The following is a 23,087-nucleotide window of genomic DNA, read 5'->3' as shown; positions in this document are numbered from 1 at the left end:
TCTTCTTCGTCTTTAGAAGTAAAAGTAAAATCTATTATACTTTAATTTATCCTCTTCTAATTTCATGGATGAGATTACACTCAATTTGTTATCATTATTATTGTAGAAAAAAAATAAACTACGAAATCGCTAAATTATTCGTAACTAATAAAATTTTATGATAATTCGTTACTAATTTATCATTAAATTGAATTTGAGATTAAAAAAATTGTTGTTTAAATAGAGAATTTATGGTTGCTAAATTTTTTTATCTTTTTTGTAGTGTCATTGTGGAATTTATTATATTTTCCTCTCTTATTTCTTACAAAATGAAATTAAGTTGACAAATGGAAAGTTAGAAAAGGGAGTAGAATATGTAAAATTGTTGATATGTAGCTTATATATATCGTAATAGATAAGATTTATTATTAAAAGTTTGCTTTTAGGACTTGAAAAAACATTTTTATCTCCTAATGATGATAAGGAATAAGAATATTTATATCAACAAAGCATAGATTAGAATATTCAGGGGGATGCCAATATAACTTTTGCTCAAAGAATATATATATTTTTTGATAATTATAATGTCGAGTCAGTTTATGTATATTTTAATTAATTCAAGATCCTATGATTTTTAACTCGCTTTGCTCGTTGATTACTAAGCTATATTTCTTGAGTGTTTCAAATAATTAATTGACATAATACATAAACATATCCTTTAACTTACTTCAGCTATATCTACCCCGTCCAATTTTGTAAGATAGATATGTATAACTAGACACTAAAACATCATAAAGTACCGCTTATCGATAGAAATTTCCCTCTTTAGCCGAAGGCGAAATCGGCTCCCCTGAACATCCTTGGAAGATTAAAGAAGGAGAAGGGAATGAGAGTTTCTCGCTTCCCAAGATTATAAAAAAAGGAAGTGTAACCTTAAAAAATTAAATGCACGTTCTGCCAATGAGTGAAGACGATCGCTTAAGAAAGGGGACAAATAGACACATTTTTTGTATATGAAAAATCTCACCCTATTTGACATATAAAATTTGTGCATCTCACACAATTTGCTATGTAACATGCACCTACTTAATTGTTCAAAGATCAAATTAAAAAGAGTTTAATTTCTCTCCATTATCAGCGTACAAAATATTCTACACTATTACGTAAACTTGATCTGATAATACATGTTACTTAATTTCTTGACCTGATACTGCATGTTACTCAATTTCTTACATAATTTGAAAAAGGAAAAATTGAGAAACACAATATCAGATCAAATTTACTTGATAATATAAAATATTTTGTAATTCACAGAGCACAAAAATTAAATTCAATTAGAAAAGCATGTGTTATACCTGAAGAAAAAATTAAGTAATCTAATACTCCCTCCATTTAAAAAAGAATTATCTATTTTTCTTTTTAGTCTGTTTAAAAAATAATGATCCCTTTTTTTGCAATACTTTAATTTAAACTTTCCACGTGACATGTTTAGGACCACAAGATTAAATGATATTTTGGTACATTTGACACAATTTTAATTTAAGATCACAAGATTCAAAAGTTTCTTTATTTTCTTAAACTTTGTGTCAAATTAAAGTAGGTCATTCTTTATGAAACACTGAAAGTTACAAATCAATTTTTTTATAATATAAAATATTTTTCATTGATAATGTATAAAGCTTAAATTCAATTAAAAAAAAATAAAGGCAGTCAATAATCAATCTGCTAAACTTTTTTAAAAAAATATACACACACTTTGGACGGCTGTAACCTAGAAACAAAAACAAGAAAAATAAATAAATAAAAAGGTCAAACCCCCCAAAAAGAAAAAAAATTAATACTCCTAATTGGTTTTATTTTCTCTTTTCTGCAGCTGGCTGCTAAAATTCTACTACTAAGTACTAGTACTGTTTTTTGCTCTTCACTTCTCTCTTTCTCCGTCAATCCTCCGATCTCTTCTCTCTCTCTCTCTCTCTCTCTCTCTCTCTATATATATATATATATATATATACATCTTCCACCGTAATTACACGCAGTAATCACACACAGTTTGTTTTCAATGGAGTCGCTTTCTCCGGTGATCGGACAGAAAGCGATTCTACAAACAATTAATAACACCAATCACAATCACTTTTTAACTTCCGTAACTTTACGGAATTTGAATAGGGATTGCCGGAGATTGAGAATTCGAGTAGTATCGAAAAATGGTGATGCTGCTGGAGCTGGTACTGCCGGAGGCGGAATTGATTCTAGTGATCCTGATTGGAAGTTGAAGTATCAGAAAGAATTCGAAGCTCGTTTTAGTATTCCTCATATTAACGATGTCTTTCATGATGCAGTTTCGTATCCTTCTACTTTTTGTCTTAAAATGAGGTAACAATAATGTACTACTTCTGTCCCAACTTAATTAAGAAATATAATTAATATCATGCCTAGTTTACCAAAGTATCCTGTTAAATGATATTTATATTTTAATTTGAAGAAAAAATAATTAATGCGGGTAAATCTCTTGTTGATTAATGAAAAAAGACAATTAAAATGAGAAATTAAAAAATTTGGGACGGTAATTTGGGACGGAGGGAGTACTTGTTAAAGTACTGCTACTTTCTCCGTTTACTTTTAGCTTGTCACATTTAGCTTCATGAGAGTTAAATGGTAAGGAGTAAGAATTGCAATGTATGTTTCCTTTACTTTTTGTTTTAAAATGAGGTAAAAGAACTGTTTTTTTCTTAAAAAAAATTAGGTACTTACTCTGTGCATTTTTTATTTGTCACGTTTCGCTTTTGGAGAGTTAATTTTAGTAAAAGGACTGTTTTTTTCTAAAAAAAAATTAGGTACTTACTCTGTGCATTTCACGTTTCGCTTTTGGAGAGTCAAATTGTATGTACTTTGATCAATTATCATGTTAATATGAGAAGAATTGAAATTTATTGTATCGTTGTACTTTCTGTAGTAAAATAAGGTAATGTCCTTGTTAAATAATTGCCTTTTTTTGAATTTTAGTGTATTTATTCCGTTTACTTTTAGTTGTCACGATTCACTTTTTGATAGTCAAACTGTATAAACTTTGATCAATCATTATACGCACTTTTGCTAGTCATGTTTTTCTTTTCGAGAGTCAAACTGTGTAGATTTTGATCAATTGTCATATTAATATGAGAAAGAATTGTAATTTGTACTATTCTTTTGTATAGTTTTTGAATATTTAAATTTAAAATTTAAAATGTTGAGTTGACCTAATTTAATTTAGCTTCCAAAATAAGTGAAGTTTAACTCTTGTGAAGCCAAAAGTGATAAGTAAAAGTGAATGGATGTAGTAGTTTTCTCTTTTTATCTTTTTATGTGGATTAACTGCATGTTGAATTAGTAGTTAATTGAAAATATGATGAAGTGTTTAGATTTATTTGTTGAAAAATTATAGAAACTTCTAGGAATTTGAATCTGATAACACCCTTCAACTTTGAGAGTGCATATCAAGACACCTTAATTTGATCTCAACTGGAAACTAAATGATCCAACTTGTCTCCACTGTGTCTCGTGGACACTTGATGCAAATGTGGCATATACAATTTGGAGGTATCTTGATAATCATTTTGTAAGTTGGAGTTTTCACCTAACATAGTATAGACGAGATGAGGTGTCTAGATGTTCCAGTCATTTCGTTTCCTTCCACTTTCTGTCTTAAATGAGGTTAATGCTTTGTTAAAGAACTGTCCTTTTTGAACTTGTTAAATGAAGTGTTTAGATTTCTTTATTGAAAAGCTATAGAAACTTGTAGGAATTTTAATTTGATATTGCTCTCCAAATTTGAGAGTGCACATCTAGACACCTCAAACTTGGTCTCAACTAGAAACTAAACACTCCAAATCATTGTGCTCACGTGTTCCATAGACACCCGGTGCTGACGAGACACATAAATTTTGGAGTTGTCTAGATGATCATTTTGTAAGTTGGAGTGTTCAACTGACAAAGTGGAGACGAGTTGAGTTGAGGTGTCTAGATGTTCCCCAACAGCGTTTCATAGCTTTCCGCTTTCTGCTTTAAATAGGAGTCAAGTGTTCAGTTTAAATTTGATACTAAGGTGTTATATTGATATTCCGTCCGTCTTTTGCATAATGTAGTTAACTGGACATAAAGTTTAATACTTTAACTTGAGCAGCTGCAGCAGATCATCTGATTTTTGAAAAAAAAGAGAGATGCCATTCAAGATTGAAAAACATAGTATATAGTAAATATGAACAGTGAAGTTTAGTTGGACCAAATATTATATGAAAGTTTAAAACCTTGAATAATTCAATGAGTGGGAAAGTTATATATATATAATTGGCTAATACTTTGCAGAGTATCATATCATTTTACTAACTTTAATGCATCATTCTTGTTACAGGACTCCAATAACCGAAAAGTTTGCAGAAGGTTACCCCTCAGATGAAAAATGGCACGGCTACATTAATAATAATGACAGAGTACTTCTTAAAGTAAGCCCCTACTAATTTTGCATAGCTTTTCACTAACCGAATTCAGTTTCCTGTTGATTACGACGGTAAAAAGTGGTATGCATCTTTGTCTAGGACAGATGTCATTCTGATCTACCACGTCTTGCCAAAATGGGAAAATATACCTTTCTTAGAAATCACGTGCGAAGTTGATGAGATTCTTGTTTCAAGGGTGAGTTGGGCAGGGGGAGCCTCATGTGTATGAGTACCTTGTGTGGATTCTTCGAAATACATTTAATTACCAAAAACAACACTACCCATACCATATATTTATGAATACTCATATGGGGTATGTATCTTTAAATTAGTGCATGTAACATTTTCTTGAGGTAATGGACTTAAAGTAAAAAAACATGTATTTATAGTCGATTATTGTGTGGTACATCGACTTCCTGAGCACTGATTGGCAACTGCGTTGTTATTGTCTTTAATACAAATGTGGAAAAGCTCAGACCTCGTATTAATGTAGCTTTCAACTTGGGACAGAAAACAGAACGTCCTAGTAAATTGCCTCCGGTACTATGATTCCTTGTTCTTCCTTGACATAGATAGATAGATTAAATAGTCAGGCACTAATATATATATATATATATATATATATATATATATATATATATATAGTATCCTTTCAGTTGGAGCGGGTGTTTTTAACTATTTGATTCACTTTTATGTCAAGTCTTCGATAGTGAATTCTTTCTCTACTGGGGAAAAAACGCCTCCATCTCGTGTGGATCATTTTGATGGAAAGTAGGTAGGCAGTTCAAAATGCCAAAAAGTCGAGTGTTGATTCGCAAGTATCTTTTTCTCCTATTATTAATTAAGAGCTCGAAGTATATTCCTTGCTTACAATGGTACTTTCCGAAGTTGATAGGCTTTTCGTGAATCAAGGATCAATTTATTTTGATTCGTCTAAAATTTTGATCTTTTAGATACGATTTGATAAAAATTAAAGTTGCAGCCTGTCTCATTTCAAAATAGTTAACAGTATATATTTGATATCTTAGTCAAAAGCTGGTTTGACTCCCGGGAAGTGTAATAGCACTATCTTTGGAATGGACAAAGTAGTTAAGCAAGTAGCTATTTGATTTTGTCATCTGCTGATGTAAAAGTAAACGATTGCTGTCTTTTGTCTTTTTGTTCTATTTCCTCCAAGTCCACTCGTATTATTTAATTCTACTTGATCTAAGTAAGCAATTTACATTTCAGGTAATTAATTATTCCTCCGCGACATCTGCTGGTGCCGAGTGCATTGATTCCAATTGTTCATGGGTAGAGCAATGGTAAAGTTCTTCAACTTTTTTACTTTAAAGAGTTGCTTGAACCACTCTCACCTCCTTTTATTCAGGCATAAGCCTTTCATAATGCAATGCACGTGTATAGATTGACAAAATAATTCTAGATTACTAATTAAGTTTTCTGCATCTACGAGCTCCCTCTCCCTATTGTCACAAATTGAATTCCTCTATCTATGTTGATTTCTCCACTATCCAGACCGTCAATAACCAACTTGCCGCTTTCCATTTCCTTGCCATCGTCTAAGTTCGATATTTCCTTTCTCATATCTGATAGAAATAAAACTAGATAGTGAGATGTTAAAAGAGTTACTCAAATGACGAGGAGAGTGTTTTGGAATTTACAAGCTTTCTATTATTGGGATTCGGGGAAATTGTGATGCGGAACAAAGTTAGGTCCTTATAAGTGTTTGTTTTGGTATAGAATTACTGAACATCGAGTAGAAGAGTTTTGATTGCCTTGTAAGAATTGTGACTCAGGGTGTAGATACAATAATTTTGTGCCCAACTTTTAAAATTGGTAAGAGCTTTAACACATAGCATAAATATGGAACCAATTGTTTTCAGGGTTCACCGTGCTGGTCCTCGAGAGAAAATATATTTCAAGCCAGAAGAGGTGAAAGCAGCGATTGTAACTTGTGGTGGACTTTGCCCCGGACTTAATGATGTTATTCGACAGGTATTAGCTTATTATTGTTGTTTACTTTTGATTCTTTTATTTTCTCACGTATGTAGTTGCTTGCTTCCGCACTGGTGTTGTTCTTCATCCTTTATGTGTTTTCACATGATGCAGATAGTAATCACCCTTGAGATATATGGAGTGACGCGAATTGTGGGAATTCCTTTTGGATATCGTGGGTTTTCGGAAGAAGATTTAGCTGAAATGCCAGTAAGTTACTTTAACTCTTCTTCACTGTCCAAATGCATCTTAAAATTTAACTTCTTAAATGCAAAAGCTTAACTTTGATCTCCAAACGGTCGTTACTGATAAGGTATTACTCTACGATAAATGAATTTCCTTTTAATGAGATTTAAGTATTTTACTGATTTTTTCCCTCCTGCTTTGTTCTTAGTTATCCCGGAAAGTAGTGCAAAATGTTCATCTTTCGGGAGGAAGCTTGCTGGGAGTATCACGTGGAGGACCTAAAGTTAGTGACATAGTGGACAGCATCCAGGTACTTAACTGACTTTCTCGTCTACTGCAATCATATAGCTTGCTTCGATCGTCGCATGAGAGATTATTTCGCTAGGTTTATCTGAGATTCACTTCTTTTACTATTGTCAGGAAGGAGGAATCAACATGCTCTTTGTATTGGGAGGAAATGGTACACATGCTGGTGCAAATGCAATTCACGATGAGGTTATTATGCCCGGTCTCTATATTCATATGGGGTGCTCTTTTAGACCAATATGCATTGTTGACTATTGTTCTCTGGTTATATGAGGTATGGTGTGTAGTTGGAGGCGGTATAGAGAAGTGAATCGACAATAAGTGATTTTCTCTAGTGTCTCCATTAGAAAAGTAGAGTGAATGTGCCTCGTCCATAGAAACTTATGCGTTGAATTTAAAGTTTTTCCGGAAATTGAAGAAAGAAATATTTCAGATGAGCATGGATAAAGTCTATTAGTTAGTTTCTACGTAATATTCTTGGTTGTTGAGTGTTTAATAACATTAAGTCTTTCTGCTATTGTTAGAAATCCTAATTTGATTGTCTACTGGATGTACAGTGCCGGAAAAGACGTATAAAGGTGGCTGTAGTTGGTGTGCCAAAAACCATAGACAATGATATTATGCTTATGGATAAGACATTTGGTTTTGATACTGCTGTTGAAGAAGCACAGAGAGCTATTAATTCTGCTTACATTGAGGTACTATATGATCTACTACAATTTCATCCTTTCTTCTATGATCTATTCACTGGTAGGAAAAGCTTTCAATGTTTCTATCAAACGACTCCTATACTTTGCTTCCTCAGTTTGCTGGACCTCCTTCTGACTTTTTTCAATCGATAATCTCTTTTGAGAAGGAATTCCGTAGACAATCTCATCAACTTCTCTTCTGTGAATTTGTCTCAGTGTGGTTACGTTGTCGTGATTTTCTTACAAGAACTCCTTGTTTCACAGAATCTCCGAACTTTCTTTTTCCTTCTTTTTTGGGGAAGTTCCTTGTGATCCGTGACTAGTTTTTTCCCTTTCTTTATTGGACTTCGAGTTTGTTTTCTCGAGTATTTCTTATTCTCCTTTAAACTTATATCTTCAAAAGTTATCTCATCTTCAAAAGTTATCTCATTAAGGATTGATTTCCAGAAGAGAAGTGCGTATTTACGTTTTCCTCAATTACAGTTGTTATACATCATATTTCTTCCATGCAATCAGCTTTAAATGAAGTTTCTTTTTTGTTCTTTTGCAGGCGCACAGTGCATATCGTGGTATTGGAATTGTGAAGTTGATGGGCCGTAGTAGTGGATTTATAGCTATGCAAGCTTCCCTAGCTAGCGGACAAATAGACATATGCTTGATTCCGGAGGTACGACTGATATCTATTAGATTTTATGCACTTTATTAAAAAAAAAAAGGAAATTATCTGATGGTATGTATTGCTTTTACGATGAGTTTCTCATTAAGATCATATCTTATTTCATATTTTAGGTGCCTTTTAATTTGCATGGACCGCATGGTGTATTGAGACATCTAAAATATCTGCTCGAGACAAAGGGATCAGCTGTGGTCTGTGCAGCAGAGGGAGCTGGGCAGGTTAGTTACGTCATAATCATGGTTGTGCTGTGTTTGGATGCAGCATTAGATGAGTTCTTTTTTAACCGAAAAGGTCCCTTAGGTTTGGGCTCAGTTTATTTTCATCTGAATTGTGTTGGGACGAGCGCCTATAGTCTTATAAGTTTGTTATACATGAGATTTTTTGCCCAACTAACAGAACCTGAAAGCAATCTCTATAAAACTAAAGAAACTAGCACGTACAACGCGTCACAGCTATAGTTAAAGCACGCGACAGCAGTAAATTGCGCTTCATAATTAACCTTCTGCCTTGCGCTTCATAATTAACCTTCTGCCTAACTTTAAGGCACTATTTTAGTTGAGAACTCAATATAGGAATAGTAATTATCATGCTTGCCCATGCATGTTGATTTTTATTTACATAGTAGATATTTTTTTTTTTACTTTTTGTTCAAGTTCAATGTTGTCTCTATACTAGGCAAAACTCAAAGGTCACTTAGAGGATTACAGTTTTTGGTTACTTTATCGCAATCTATTGTTTGCAAACTATAGTAATGAAAACAGATGGACCAGTTTCTGATTTTTTACAAAACTTAACTTCCGGCGAAACCTTCATGCAGGGTTTCCTTGAGAAAACCAACGCAAAAGATGCATCTGGAAATGCTGTACTTGGAGACTTTGGTGTTTATTTGCAACAAGAGGTTAGTGGCTTCTCAGAATTATCTTTGCGAGAATGTTGCTAGGTACACCTTAAATATTCACAATGCATGTTAAGTGCACAACCGTTTGTCATCTTGAGGATTTCATTCCGTTCGTCTCTTTTCTTAAGAGAAATTCTAGTTACTTCGCAATATTTTACTTCTAAGTGGTACCTAGTATCTTAGTCCTAATATGAGCACAAGGCATGTGGTGCTCTATTTAACGTTGCATTGGTGATCTTTCATAATTCTTTTTCATGCATCTGTTGCTCAAGGCCGTCTTTCATTTGGATCATGAATCTTTTTGAGATTTTTTGTGGAGTCGTTGAAGAGCCTTTTAGCTGGATATATAACTCTGTGTGGTCTCTTGTATTGCACCTGAGAATCTTGAAACTTTTGATCCGGCATTCAAAGAAGAAAACACTTGCCTGAATACCAATTCATTAAGAATGACCCGTAATTGCATATTGAACTTCTATGACTGCTGTCCTTGCTCTGTTCAATAAATGGGGATATCTTCCGTCAGTTTTTAACTGCTTCGGTCATCATCACTTTGTCTCCTTTTTGCTGCACTTGAGCCTAGGGTTTTTCTGAACCGACCTCTCTATCTCCACGAGGTAGGGTAAGGTAAGCGTGCACTCTACCCTCCCCAGACCCTACTCGTGGGATTGCACTGGGTATGTAGTTGTTATTATCGCTGTCTCTCTTTAGCTCTGCCTATATGAGCTTCACAATTCACAGTCGGTCTCAAACTAGGATAAAGGAGCATTGTGGTAGGTTGACCATCAGTGTAAAAATAGTCAAGTCATTATAAATCCACTGAATGCTATCGGGAATAAGCTAATACAACATCTGTATACGACCGCCAACTAATTTGTGAGGTGTAGTCGATTGATTGATTCTTAAAGCACCGTACCTGGCAGTAGAAATTTCCTTGCGAATGAAGGCTCATGGCTCACTTTCTTGTTGGTTTAATTATGAGAATTCATGATAATCTGCTTGCTCTCTGATAGGTTAAAAAGTACTTCAAGGAGCTCGGAGAGACAGCTGATGTTAAATACATTGATCCTACTTACATGATCCGTGCATGCCGCGCAAATGCTTCAGATGGTATTCTGTGCACGGTACTTGGGCAAAATGCTGTAAGTCCTCCATGTTCACTTACTGATTATCCAAAGTATCATAAAACTAAGGCAAATAATATATACGAGTGGTTCACGACCGAACTCATAATATTGGGATGAGCTTCACAATCACGACTTGCTTCTCGTAGAATCCTCATTACTCTATGGGACAAGATTTTCTCCGAACTTAATCTGGAATTAGATTGCATTTCCCGTGATTGTGACATTATTCAACCATTTATATATTTGATACACATGCTTCATTTTGACAGGTTCACGGTGCATTTGCTGGATATAGTGGTATCACAGTGGGTATATGCAACACTCATTATGTCTACTTTCCAATTCCAGAAGTCATCTCTAAACCCAGGGTGGTCGACCCTAACAGTCGCATGTGGCATCGTTGCTTGACATCCACAGGCCAGCCAGATTTTATTTGAATCAGGACACTACTTAATTTATACTTCATGATGTCTATCGTAATGTAAATTAGATAAGCAGGGAGCCAAATTGATAAGGCGTACGGCTTTGTCTGTTCCATTTGTTCAAGAAATAACATGGAAAATAGGATCTTTCCAGTTTTTTTTGCTCGGAATACATTGTTTTGATGCCAGTTCCGACGGGCGTATTTATAAATGAAGCTTCGACCGAGATTAAGAGTGGCGTTTTCACTTGTTCCTCACATTCTGTAAAGGTATGTTAACGGTATAGCATCAGTTATGTTCATTCATATGGAATTCACTCCTTGTTCTATAGAACTATTCAATAATTTATGATATGAGAAAACTGAATTCTTGTATGTACATTCAAGAATATACTGGGCACTGAATGTGATTGTTATATTATTCAGAAATTGAAGAAAAATGTCTGTTATATTTCCATGCTATTCAGTAGTGATGAGTTTATTATCTTTGGTGAAGTATCAGTGGTCTATCGGAAACAACTTATCTACCTTTAAGGGGCAGGTTTTAAGGTCTGAGGACACTCTGCCCTCTCCAGACCCCACTGTGGGACTACACTGGGTATGTTGTTGTTGTCGTTGGCCAAGTATCAATGGCATCTGAGATTATCTTAGTTTGGATTGGTCTAATACATATGGAAGTTCTAGTGCATGCAAATAATATGCCTTTTGATTCATGAAACAGGAGGACGGGTTTGTCAATGCTTGAATTGATTGATCTAAGTGAGCTACGAGGTTAAGTCTTCTAGGATCAACTTGCAAGGTGAATGGTAGCTTTATATTCATGTCTTGACGGTTTCTTGTTAAGTTTACAAGGGCATTAAGACTGGTCGAACACCAATGTTGTTAAGTAATGACAAGGATTAATGTTGTTAACCATCATTGGCGAATCTAGAATATTACAACAACATACCCATTGTATTTCCATAAAATGGGGTCTGGGGAGGTTTAAGTGTACGCAGTTCATACCACTACTTCAGATGAAGTAGGGAGGCTGTTTCCGATAGGCCCTCGGCTCAGTACATATGACAGTATAACAAACAAAAAACACAAAAGCATACAACAAGATGAAATAACAGTATAACACACTTCTAGGTACTAAAGAAAATAAGACACTCACAAGGTACTATTATAAACTATCTATCCAAAATCATATACATCACTGACACATCATGGATAAGAAACTCTAGGCGCAGACACAAAGAAAGCACTCTTCCCTACTATAACGGCTGAACTTCTACCCACTAACCCTTTACCCTAATCTGAGTCCTCCATATCTTCCCGTCAAGGGTCATGTCCTCCGTAATCCGAATCTAGAATATTGAGTTCAAGAATTTAGATTGCAATCCTGTTTGCTTAATGTATTCTAGATAAAATAGCAAATGAAGTTTGATCATATGTTGAGCCAATTATTGAAATCTGCCGAACCTAAACTATAACGTTGGATCTATCTCGCGATATTTCCAATGGATGGTGAAGACCTAGTAATTATAAATATCAATCAATAATTCAAAATAAAAACTAAACCAAGTTTTTTATATTTGGGAATTCTTTTTCAGATATATATATATATATATATTTTTTTTAAAAAACGAAAAGTGAAAAAACGTAATCGTCGCCTGAGAGATTCGAACTCTCGCGGGGAAACCCCATGTACTTAGCAGGCACACGCCTTAACCACTCGGCCAAAGCGACTATTGCTGCTACGTCTTGCTAACTGTAGCTACTAATTGTTAAAGTTTTCTTTGCCAGAATTTTTGTAGCTACTAATTGTCAAAGTTTCTTTGCCAGAATTTTCAATAAGGGGATTCAAAATTAAAAAAAAGTAACTACACGGAACTAGTCGAAGGGGTTCAACATCGTCTATATATACATAAAATATAATTTTAATCATGTATAAATAGTATAATTTTCCGTGGAAGGGGGTTCGAACCCCCTAGGCATAATATAAGGTGGCTCCGCCTCTCACGTGGCGGATAAAGTCCAGATACTGTCAAATATGATGATTATATTCCTAGGCTTGAGCTTGAGACCTTTCTAAATGGAGGTTGGTTTTAACATATTCAATACTCGAATTGAACACCCTCCATCGTAAAGTTTGGCAGACACGGAAGAGCTAGTTCATTTGGCTCGTGCAGTCATGGTCTCCCTCTAGCCTATAGGGATTAGCCAACGAGTTCAAATGCTGAATTGTTGGAGGCAAGACACTTCTTCTATTCTTATTATTTTCCCTGCTTAATCGTTAAGTTTTGTCAATAACCGTTTTTACGCCTGGGGGAATGTCTAGAGATTTCTACCTCGATTTTACGATTTTTTAGTAGTTTGGCCGAACCCAATAACTTTGATATATAGATCAAATTCAGAATCTAGTTACTAACACTTGAGGTTGTTATCCTAGAAGTTAAGAATCCAAAATTCAAATCATGGATTCATCTATGAAGACCTTTAATTAAGGATAACTAGGTACTTACTGACTCACCACAACCCTTGACAGTACACTCTCGTTAATAAATTTCAAAATTTGAATAATAAAGAAAATAAAATCGATTAAAACATTCAAAAGCAAAGTGATACCAAAAATGTTGAAAGGCGTATACATTTTTTAATGTTCCATGAGTTTTTTATTTGATGACTAAGGGTAAAAATATCTTAGTGTTGTAGTTGTTATGCCTATGTAAAATTTGTGTCTTATTATTGTATGATTTTTATGAAATAGATTTAAGAGACCTCTTAATATAGTTTAACATTAGGCTACCAATTTTGTTGAGTCGCATCTAACCAGAAACTACCTCTAGTATATACATACTAGACATTGAATTAAGGAGCTTAATAATGATATACAAAACACACATAAATAATTAGTTGCAACAGAAATATTACATAAAACTCTCATTTCACAATCAAAACATAAAACAACAACAACAACATATCCAGTGTATTCCCAAAAAAACGATACAACAACTAAGGTACATAAAACGACGACTAATATAGTAGGATGGAGCAGCAAGATGATAGTTATTAGTTGGATGGAGGAGGTGAAAGTGTAGGAATAATGTTTGGAATTGATGGCATGTTGGGAAGAGGATTGATGGAAGGCATTGGAGGCAGTGTCATTTTGGGGATAGAAGGCAATGTAGGCAAAGATGATACACTTGGCAATGGTGGCAATGTTGTAGGCAAGTTGGGAATATTGGGTAGTTGTGGCATTGTTGGTTGAGGCAGTGATGGGATTGTTGGCAGGTTAGGAAGTTGAAGTAGGCTACGAGCAGCATGACTTGTCGATATGCTTGAAAAGAGCGATAATGCTATGATCGCGAAGACAATTGAGCAGTTGATGGAAGTAGCCATTGTTAATTTGCTCTAAAATTGCTTTGTTTTCACTAGGAAATTAAGTTGTGTTTTGATTTTATTTGAGATTGATCATTTACTAAAGGTATATATAGGGAAAGTTTTTTGAGGGACTACAAAGATTTGGTGAAGAAGCATACGTTTAAAATTCTAAATACTCTAGATCTATTGTTAGTTAATTTTCGTGACTAATGTTGGTTTGAGGAACATGCACCAACTTTCTAAGAGTAGTTATGCATTGGTGAAATTTGGATCAACCATATTTGGTGGACAACTGAGTATTTGGAATAATCTAGCTAGACTAATCCAGATTCACGTCGTGTAGGACTTGTTAAGGGGAGCGCTTCCTTCTGAGGGTTTCTTTATTCCCGAACCTGAAACTTTGGTTAAGGGTGAAAGTAAACTCATGAACTTGTTTATTGTTTATTTTTTTTAAAAATTTTTGCTAATAGTTTCTTCTATAGGACTGTTGTTTGTTGATCCTTCCAATGTTGTTCAACTACCTAGGAGATATGTTTTCGTGCCTAATATATTATGGTCAAATAACTAATCAGCTCAACAATATTGTGAAACACATTTGGTTAAACAATTAATAGGCAACCAAGTATAGGGGGGAAATCTGTATGTATCGAGTGTTTATATCAAATTAATGAATGTATGACATATGTCTTGCATATACACTTTTAACGCTTTAGGGCTATGAATTTTCACTTACATTGTTTGATTCTTAAGGTTAATCGTCTAATTAGGTGTAAACATGATTACAAATAAGTATTTACCAAATCAATTTATATGATCATTCAATTACTTTTTGAGGAATCTAAGCTAATTCACTGAAATTATACTGCTTTCCAATATAATTTTGTAGAGAAAAGTTTCTTAATCAAAAACTCTATTGATTCACACCAAAAATATCGAACAAAAGGCTTACGCCATACCAACGCAATTTACCGTAATTAAGCGATTTAATGAAGTGAAAGTATACATTAGTTAATCATGATTAAGTGATAGTTGTGTATATCCCCACACATATCATACATTCACCAGTTTAGTGTAAACAACCGGAACGGATAAGTTTTTACCCTTCTTGAAAGTATTCTAATAACAACAATTACGTGGCAAGTACTTCAACTTTTGGAGTGCATATTAGATGCCTCAACTCGTCTCCGCTGTGTCAATTGAACATTACCAACTAACAAAATGATCTCGATACACCTCCAAAATTTGTCACATCAACATCGGATGTACAAAACGCAGTGAGAATGATTTGGAGTGTTTAGTTGTTAGAGTACTTACTTGCCAGTTGAAACCAACTTTGAGTGTTTGTTTACGTATTGTGCCTATTTATTTTGTAATATCTTTCAGTGTGACTTTCTAAAGTTAGGTTAAATCTTTATTAACATTGCAATATGTTCAACAGTTTATAAGTTGTATGCCACAGTTCTACTAAAATCGACCTTGTCAAAGTACAAAACACTAGCTGTTATGATCAAATTTGTTCAAAATAATGTACGTATGTTGATGTTCTCATATCAGGAAAATATATTGGGCAAGTATAGATGAATCAGTAATAGACACGGCATTGGATTTAAAACAAATTACAATCAATGTATAGCACTCACAAGAGTATAAATGATACATTACATCGTCAAGATCACATAAAAGAAGACCAAAAGAAGAAAATATCATGCGATAGGGGGCAGTAGGGTAAGAGAGGTAAAGATCACGCGGTTGGAAGCTGCAAGATTAGTTGGATGGAGGAGGTGAACGTGTAGGAATCATGTTGGGAAGTGATGGCATGTTGGGCAATGGTGGCAGAGTCAGTTTCGGGACTACAGAGCATTTGGGCATGTTGGGCAATGGTGCAAAGCAAGTCATCAACATTTGTGTAGTTATAAATCAATTAAGGGAAGTATAGAATCACATAAATTGGAACAGAGGAAGTAGTAAGAACCGATTTCTTTGATTGGTACATGAGTAGATAGTTAATCAAATATGGTTGATCCAAACATTTAGGAAGGTGAACCAAACATAACTATTTCCATCTTAAGAGTTGTGCCCAACATTTAGGAAAGTGAACTTAACAATTAGTAATAGAGTTGTCATGCATCTTCACCACACATATTTCATATAATCCTGCTAGTTTTTCGACGACTTTCCCTATATGTACTCTTTAGTAAATGATCAAACTCATTCACATTGAAACAGAACTTACAACTTCCATTGCTAGCATAATTTTCGCGAAACAAATTAGCAATTGATCAAATTGTCAACACAATGGCTTCTTATAGCAATTGCTCAATCCTCTTCGTGATCATAGCATTATTGTCCTTATCAAGCATATCGACAAGTTAAGCTGCTCGCGGCTTACTACAACTTCCCAACTTGCCTAACATCCCGTCATTGCCTCTGCCAACACTACCACAATTGCCTCCTATTCCCAACTTGCCAAAGATCCCCCCATTGCCATTGTTGCCAAGTAGTGTTTCATCTTTGCCCGCATTGACCTCTGTTCCGAAGATGACTTTGCCATCAAAACCATCGGTGAATCCTCTGCCTAACACGCCATCAGTTCCAACCATTCCTACACGATCACCTCCTCCATCCAACTAATCTTGTGGCTTCCAACCGCGTGATCTTTACCTGTCTTAACAGATTGGTCTCTCTATCGCGTGTTTCTCTGAAGAATAAAGTTTTTAAACGTTTTATGTGATTCTTAACGATGTAATGTATCATGTTATAGGTTCTTGAATCCTATACAATGATTGTCATTTATGTTAAATAAATAAAGAGTACGTCTACTACTGATTAGTGTGTATTTGTCCAATATATGTTCTTGATAAGCGAAGATCAACATACATACATACACACATACATACATACATATACTTTTGAATCATAACTATTGTACTACAATCAAATGGAATTTCACTTTGGAGAATTAAGAGTGAGTTGAAACTAATGGTAACTCAAACATATGTTACATAAAATATGAGACAAAAGCTTAATAAAATATGTGAAAACTTAACATCACTTATTTTGAAGATTTTGCAACGTCATTTTTTAAAATATATTTTTATTACATCGAGGGCAGGGGAAGGGAAAAACGAGGCAAGAGATTACAAGGTGGGGAATCAAACCCTCACCAATTGTGCTACTAAAATCCTCCAAAATTTTGCAATGTCACTTGCGTAATTATATAGAGCTACATAATTAAGTAAGTTGTTTTCCTGTTCAACATTTTCCTGGATATATGTATGTGGACCTCCAAATTCAATCTCTACCGTTCATATCAAACACCAAGATGTTAGGAACAATCGATTGAAATTTCAGTCCGATCCAACAGTGAACAAATCAGCTGACGTGATTTTCTATTTACCTAAATGACATGCCAGTTGATTGCAGAAAAACAAAAAGAAGAAATTTGGCAAGCCTTTTATACAATCTAGTTAAGCAATATGCATGCCTTTACTCCCTTTTCTACCATCAATAAGTAGATTTTAAAAGAAAATAATAGTTGTTAACTAATATATATGTTTGTGATCCAATTTGTTCAAACATGTATAACAAACCGAGGGAGTAGCACTAATTTCACTTTCAAGAAATAACATGGGACCCACAAATGTCATTTGACAAATAAAGACTATTCTCACTCAAGTATGAGGAGGCATTACTTAGCCAAAATCAAATTTTACGTGAAAGTGAATGGAACAAGTAAAGTGCACACACGTAATGCACGTTACTGGTTTGCGTTGGTGATGATGTCTATCATTTGATGAATATTACTACTTGAAGTGAATGTAAAGTTTATTTCTGGATAATCAAACACACAACACTCATAGATTGAGTATAAATGATAAAATGTCATCGTTACAAAATCAAAAACATTAAGAAGACAAGTTATAAAAGAAAAAGGAAGAGCAAGAGCACAGATAAAATGTTAGAAGCCGCGTGATTTAGTTGGATGGAGGGGGTGAAAGTGTAGGAATGTTTGGAAGTGATGGCATGTTGGGTAGAGGATTCGCGGGCAATGGTGGCAGAGTCATCTTCGGGACAGAGGGCAACGTAGGCAAAGATGGCAATGGTGTATTAGTTGTTGGAAATGTTAGCAAAGATGCAATAGTACTTGGTAATGGTGGCAATGCTGTGGGCAAGTTGGGAATTTTAGGCAGTTGTGGCATTGTTGGCTGAGGTAATGACGGGATCTTAGGCAAGCTGGGAAGTTGCAGTAGGCCGCGGGCAGCATGGCTTGTGGTGATGCTTGATAAGGACGATAATGGTATGATAACGAAGAGGATTGAGCAAGTGTTGGAAGGCACCATTGTGTCAATTTGATCTAGATTGCTATGCTTCAACAAGGAAAGTTGTGTTTTCAGTTTACTTTCAGATGAGATTTGATTATAGATAAAGAGTGTATATATAGGCAAAGTTCTTGAGGGAAGCACCTAGGCTCTTTAACTAATTTGTTGGTAGTTAACCTTCCTCAATGTTGGTTTGAGGAACAATATGTAGCAACTTTTGAAGTAGTTATACATATATGAAGTTTGGATCAACCATATTTGGTTTACATTATTTCATCACTAATTGATAAAGTCATATCTTATATTTTATTTGACTTTGCTACTTATGTTCTCCTGGAATATCAATTCCTAAATGCCATGTGAATAAGGATTTGACAACTAAACACTCTTTAACTCTGAGAATGCACATCTAGATACCTCAATTAATTTTCACCGTGTCTCGTGGACACCCAAAGCTAACATGACAAATAAATTTTGATGGTATTTAGATTGTCATTTTGTAAATTTGGAATGTTCAACTGACAATAACGATCGGTCCATGTGAAAAAAGACTCTTCCCTAGACTTGGTTGCCTTCTGATTGTATAACGAATATGATAAACTCCAGGATATTGTTGAGTACATTCATTAGTCATCATATATATTAGGCAAGCAAACATCTCCTAGTTGGTAGTTGAACAACAAAAGAAGGATCGACGAACAAGGGTGTAATTGGTTGATTGGGATCCTTTCACCTTTAACCAAATGTTTCAGGTTCGAGTTATGGAACAAACAAAATCTAGGAAGGGAGCGCTCCCACTTAGTGAGTCCTACATGATGTGAATCAGTATTAGTCTGGCTAGTATGCTCCGACTACTCAATTGACCACCAAATTGGGTGATCCAAATTCCATCTATACATAACTAGTCTTAGAAAATTTATTGACTCGAAAGTTGGTGAATGTTCCGCAAACCAATATTGTTCAGGAAGATTAACTAACATAACAATAGAGTATTTAGAATTTAGAGCTTATGCTTCTTCACCAACATCTCACCTATATATATATACACCTTCAGTAAATGATCAGTCTCAACTCAAATCAAAACACAACTTAATATCCCTGTGAAAACAAAGCAATTTTAGAGCAAATTCACAATGGCTACTTCCATCAACTGCTCAGTCGTCTTCACTATCATAGCATTATCGCTCTTTTCAAGCATATCGACAAGTCATGCTGTTCGTAGCCTACTTCAACTTCCTAACATGCCAACAATCCCATCACTGCCTCAACCAACAATGCCACAACTGCCCAATATTCCCAGCTTGCCTACAACATTGCCACCATTGCCAAGTGTATCATCTTTGCCTACATTACCCTCTATCCCTAAAATGACACTGCCTCCAATGCCTTCCATGAATCCTCTTCCCAACATGCCATCACTTCCAAACATGATTCTTCCACTTTCACCTCCTCCATCCAACTAATTACTATTATCTTTCAGCTTAGTTGTTGTATCGTTTCTTTTAAGATGTTTTCGAGTTGATTTTCAGGGTGATGCATGTATGCTGTCTTTTGAATTGTCCCATTGTTTTATGTTTTGATTGTGAAATGAGAGTTTGATGTATATTTCTGTTGCTACTAATTATTTATATGTCTTTTGTTTATCATTATTAAGTTCAATCCTTGACTAGTATGCATATTTTAGAGGCAGTTTCCGGTGGAAGTCCACATACATATATCCAGGAAATTGTTGAACAAGAAAACAACTTAATTATGTAGCTCTATATAATTACACAATTTACGTTGTAAAATCTTGGAGGATCTTAGTAACACAATTGGTTGGCTACCTGAACTTTCACCTTATTGGTGAGGGTTCGATTTCCCGCCTTGTAATTCCCTCCCTCATTTCCCCTTCTCCTACCCTCGATGTAATAAAAAAATATTTTAAAAAATGACGTTGCAAAATCTTCAAAATAAGTGGTGTTAAGTTATCTTCACATATTTTATTAAGCTTTTGTCTCATATTTTATGTAACATATGTTTGAGTTACCAGTAGTTTCAACTCACTCTTAATTCTCCAAGTGAAATTCCATTTGATTGTAGTACAATAGTTATGATTCAAAAGTATATGTATGTATGTATGTATGTTGATCTTCGCTTATCAAGAACATATATTGGACAAATACACACTAATCAGTAGTAGACGTACACTTTATTTATTTAACATAAATGACAATCATTGTATACGATTCAAGAACCTATAACATGATACATTACATCGTTAAGTATCACATAAAACGTTTAAAAACTTTATTCTTAAGAGAAACACGCGATAGAGAGACCAATCGGTTAAGACAGGTAAAGATCACGCGGTTGGAAGCCACAAGATTAGTTGGATGGAGGAGGTGATCGTGTAGGAATGGTTGGAACTGATGGCGTGTTAGGCAGAGGATTCACCGATGGTTTTGACGGCAAAGTCATCTTCGGAACAGAGGTCACTGTGGGCAAAGATGAAACATTACTTGGCAACAATGGCAATGGAGGGATCTTAGGCAAATTGGGAATAGGAGGCAATTGTGGTAGTGTTGGCAGAGGCAATGACGAGATGTTAGGCAAGTTGGGAAGTTGTAGTAAGCCGCGAGCAGCTTGACTTGTCGATATGCTTGATAAGGACAATAATGCTATGATCACGTAGAGGATTGAGCAATTTCTATAAGAAGCCATTGTGTTGACAATCTGATCAATTGCTAATTTGTTTCGCGAAAATTATGTGAGCAATGGAAGTTGTAAGTTCTGTTACAATGTGAATGAGTTTGATCATTTATTGGAGAGTATATAGAGGGGAAGTCGTCGAAAAACTAGCAGGACTATATGAAATGTGTGGTGAAGATGCATGACAACTCTATTACTAATTGTTAGTTCACTTTCCTAAATGTTGGGCACAACTCTAAGATGGAAATAGTTATGTTTGGTTCACCTTCCTAAATGTTTGGATCAACCATATTGATGATGGATAGTTACTACGGTACAATGCTTTGTTTGGATGATTTCACTAACCTGCTGAGGGATCAGATGAAGAACCAGGTACCGCACCAGGTCGATCTCAAAAGGAACAAGGAATCAAGATCTCAGGGTAACAAATTGAAATTAATCCTCAGATGGGTCTTATTTCTAAAGAGATAGAGAGTGGAAGATGGGAAAATAATCGTATGTTATTAATTGTATGACAGCTATTTAAAGAGTCTGTACAAGACTATATACAAGACCTATATCAGCAAGGATAGACTTAAAGTTACAACAACTATAAGAACTCTACAACAACTAGGTGTCTAGTAATTATCCGTTATTACGCCCCCGCAAGTTGGTGGTGTCAACAACACCCAACTTGGAGAAATGCTTGACAAAAGAGACTCTTGGAAGTGGTTTGGTCAGTATATCTGCCACTTGATCAGCCGAGTGAAGGTGTTGAACTGCGATATCCTTGTTTTGAACTTGTTCACGAACAAAATGAAAATCGATAGCAATATTATGAGGATTTAGAGAGTGATGCAATGAACCACCATTGCAGTGTTCTTCGCTTAACTATTAAGCTAAGAGAGAAGAGAGAAAAGAGATATTTTCTTATTGATCTTATTAGCAAATTACAAGTTGTACCATCTATTTATAGACTCTGCACTTTTGTTGCATGTGCTAGTCACATGCAATAACTGCCCTGACAGTTATCAAACAGCTAAGACCCTCTAAATAACTAACTGAATTAGTAGACTGCTAATATATACTTAGTAACTGATTAACCACATTATATGCACTGCTAATTATTTCCAATACGGGCTCAAGCTAGATTTTGCATAGACATTAAAAACTCCTAGCTTGTCCAACAATATGTGGTGCTGAGATGCTCCTAGTCCTTTCGTCAAAAGATCTGCGAGTTGCTCCTTTGTGTGTTTATACTGTGTCTGAATCAGTCCACTTTTAATCCTTTCCCTCACAAAATGGCAATCAATTTCTATGTGCTTCGTTCTCACATGAAATATGGGATTGACACCAATTTGAATTGCTGCCTTGCTATCACAATACAACTTTACAGGAGTAGATACTTCAACACCTAACTCCTTTAATACTCCCAGAAGCCAAATAACTTCTAATACTGCTGCTGTCGTGCTTCGGTACTCAGCTTCAGCTGAGTTTCTACTTACTGTATGTTGTTTCTTGGATTTCCAAGATATAAGCGAGTTTCCTAGCTTGACCACATACCTAGTCATCGATCTTCTAGTATTTAGAAAAGACGCCCAATCTGAGTCACAATAAGCCTCCATTTGTGTACTCGGATTATTGCTCAACAACAATCTTTGTCCTGGACAACTTTTAATATACCTTACCAACCTCATAGATGTTTCCCAATGCGACAACTTAGGTCTCTGCATGAACTGTGATAGTACTTGTACAACAAAGCTTATGTCTGGTTTGGTAGTAGTTAGATACAACAATTTACCAATAAGTCTTTGGTATGCAGTGACATCTGATATCAGAGGATCTTCTGTTTTCCCAACTGCCTCATCATAGTCAGTGGTAGTGAGCTTTATATTTGCTTCTAGAGGTGTACTTGCTGGTTTAGAACCTTCCAGGCCACAGTCTGAAATTAGTTCCAATGCATACTTCCTTTGATCGAATAAAATC

At 35.1% G+C, this 23,087-nt stretch overlaps 3 protein-coding genes and 1 non-coding gene across 4 annotated transcripts; 2 read left to right on the top strand and 2 right to left on the bottom strand.

Annotated features, from left to right (window-relative positions):
• The first annotated feature begins 1,843 nt into the window (after nucleotides 1–1,843).
• LOC107870147 (ATP-dependent 6-phosphofructokinase 5, chloroplastic) lies at nucleotides 1,844–11,201 on the top strand. The gene is made up of 13 exons (XM_016716580.2): nucleotides 1,844–2,352; nucleotides 4,367–4,457; nucleotides 5,682–5,755; nucleotides 6,335–6,446; nucleotides 6,561–6,656; nucleotides 6,841–6,942; nucleotides 7,053–7,127; nucleotides 7,496–7,636; nucleotides 8,178–8,294; nucleotides 8,417–8,521; nucleotides 9,121–9,201; nucleotides 10,212–10,340; nucleotides 10,595–11,201. The coding sequence occupies exons 1-13, from the start codon at nucleotides 2,039–2,041 to the stop codon at nucleotides 10,760–10,762; spliced, it is 1,605 nt and encodes a 534-aa protein (XP_016572066.1). The 5' UTR covers nucleotides 1,844–2,038; the 3' UTR covers nucleotides 10,763–11,201.
• Nucleotides 11,202–12,395: 1,194 nt separating this feature from the next.
• Nucleotides 12,396–12,477, bottom strand: TRNAS-GCU. Its single transcript has one exon. It is a non-coding gene; the product is annotated as a tRNA-Ser (tRNA).
• A 1,323-nt stretch (nucleotides 12,478–13,800) lies between these two features.
• Nucleotides 13,801–14,130, bottom strand: LOC107871527 (protein PELPK2-like). Its single transcript, XM_016718477.1, has one exon. The coding sequence runs from the start codon at nucleotides 14,128–14,130 to the stop codon at nucleotides 13,801–13,803; it is 330 nt and encodes a 109-aa protein (XP_016573963.1).
• A 5,434-nt stretch (nucleotides 14,131–19,564) lies between these two features.
• LOC107871524 (protein PELPK2-like) lies at nucleotides 19,565–19,894 on the top strand. The gene has a single exon (XM_016718475.1). The coding sequence runs from the start codon at nucleotides 19,565–19,567 to the stop codon at nucleotides 19,892–19,894; it is 330 nt and encodes a 109-aa protein (XP_016573961.1).
• Nucleotides 19,895–23,087: the final 3,193 nt, after the last annotated feature.

This window comes from Capsicum annuum, chromosome 5 (genome assembly GCF_002878395.1).
Source record: "Capsicum annuum cultivar UCD-10X-F1 chromosome 5, UCD10Xv1.1, whole genome shotgun sequence".
NCBI lineage: Eukaryota > Viridiplantae > Streptophyta > Magnoliopsida > Solanales > Solanaceae > Capsicum > Capsicum annuum.
Note: the sequence above shows the minus strand (reverse complement) of the source record. Positions and strands in the feature narration are given on the sequence as shown.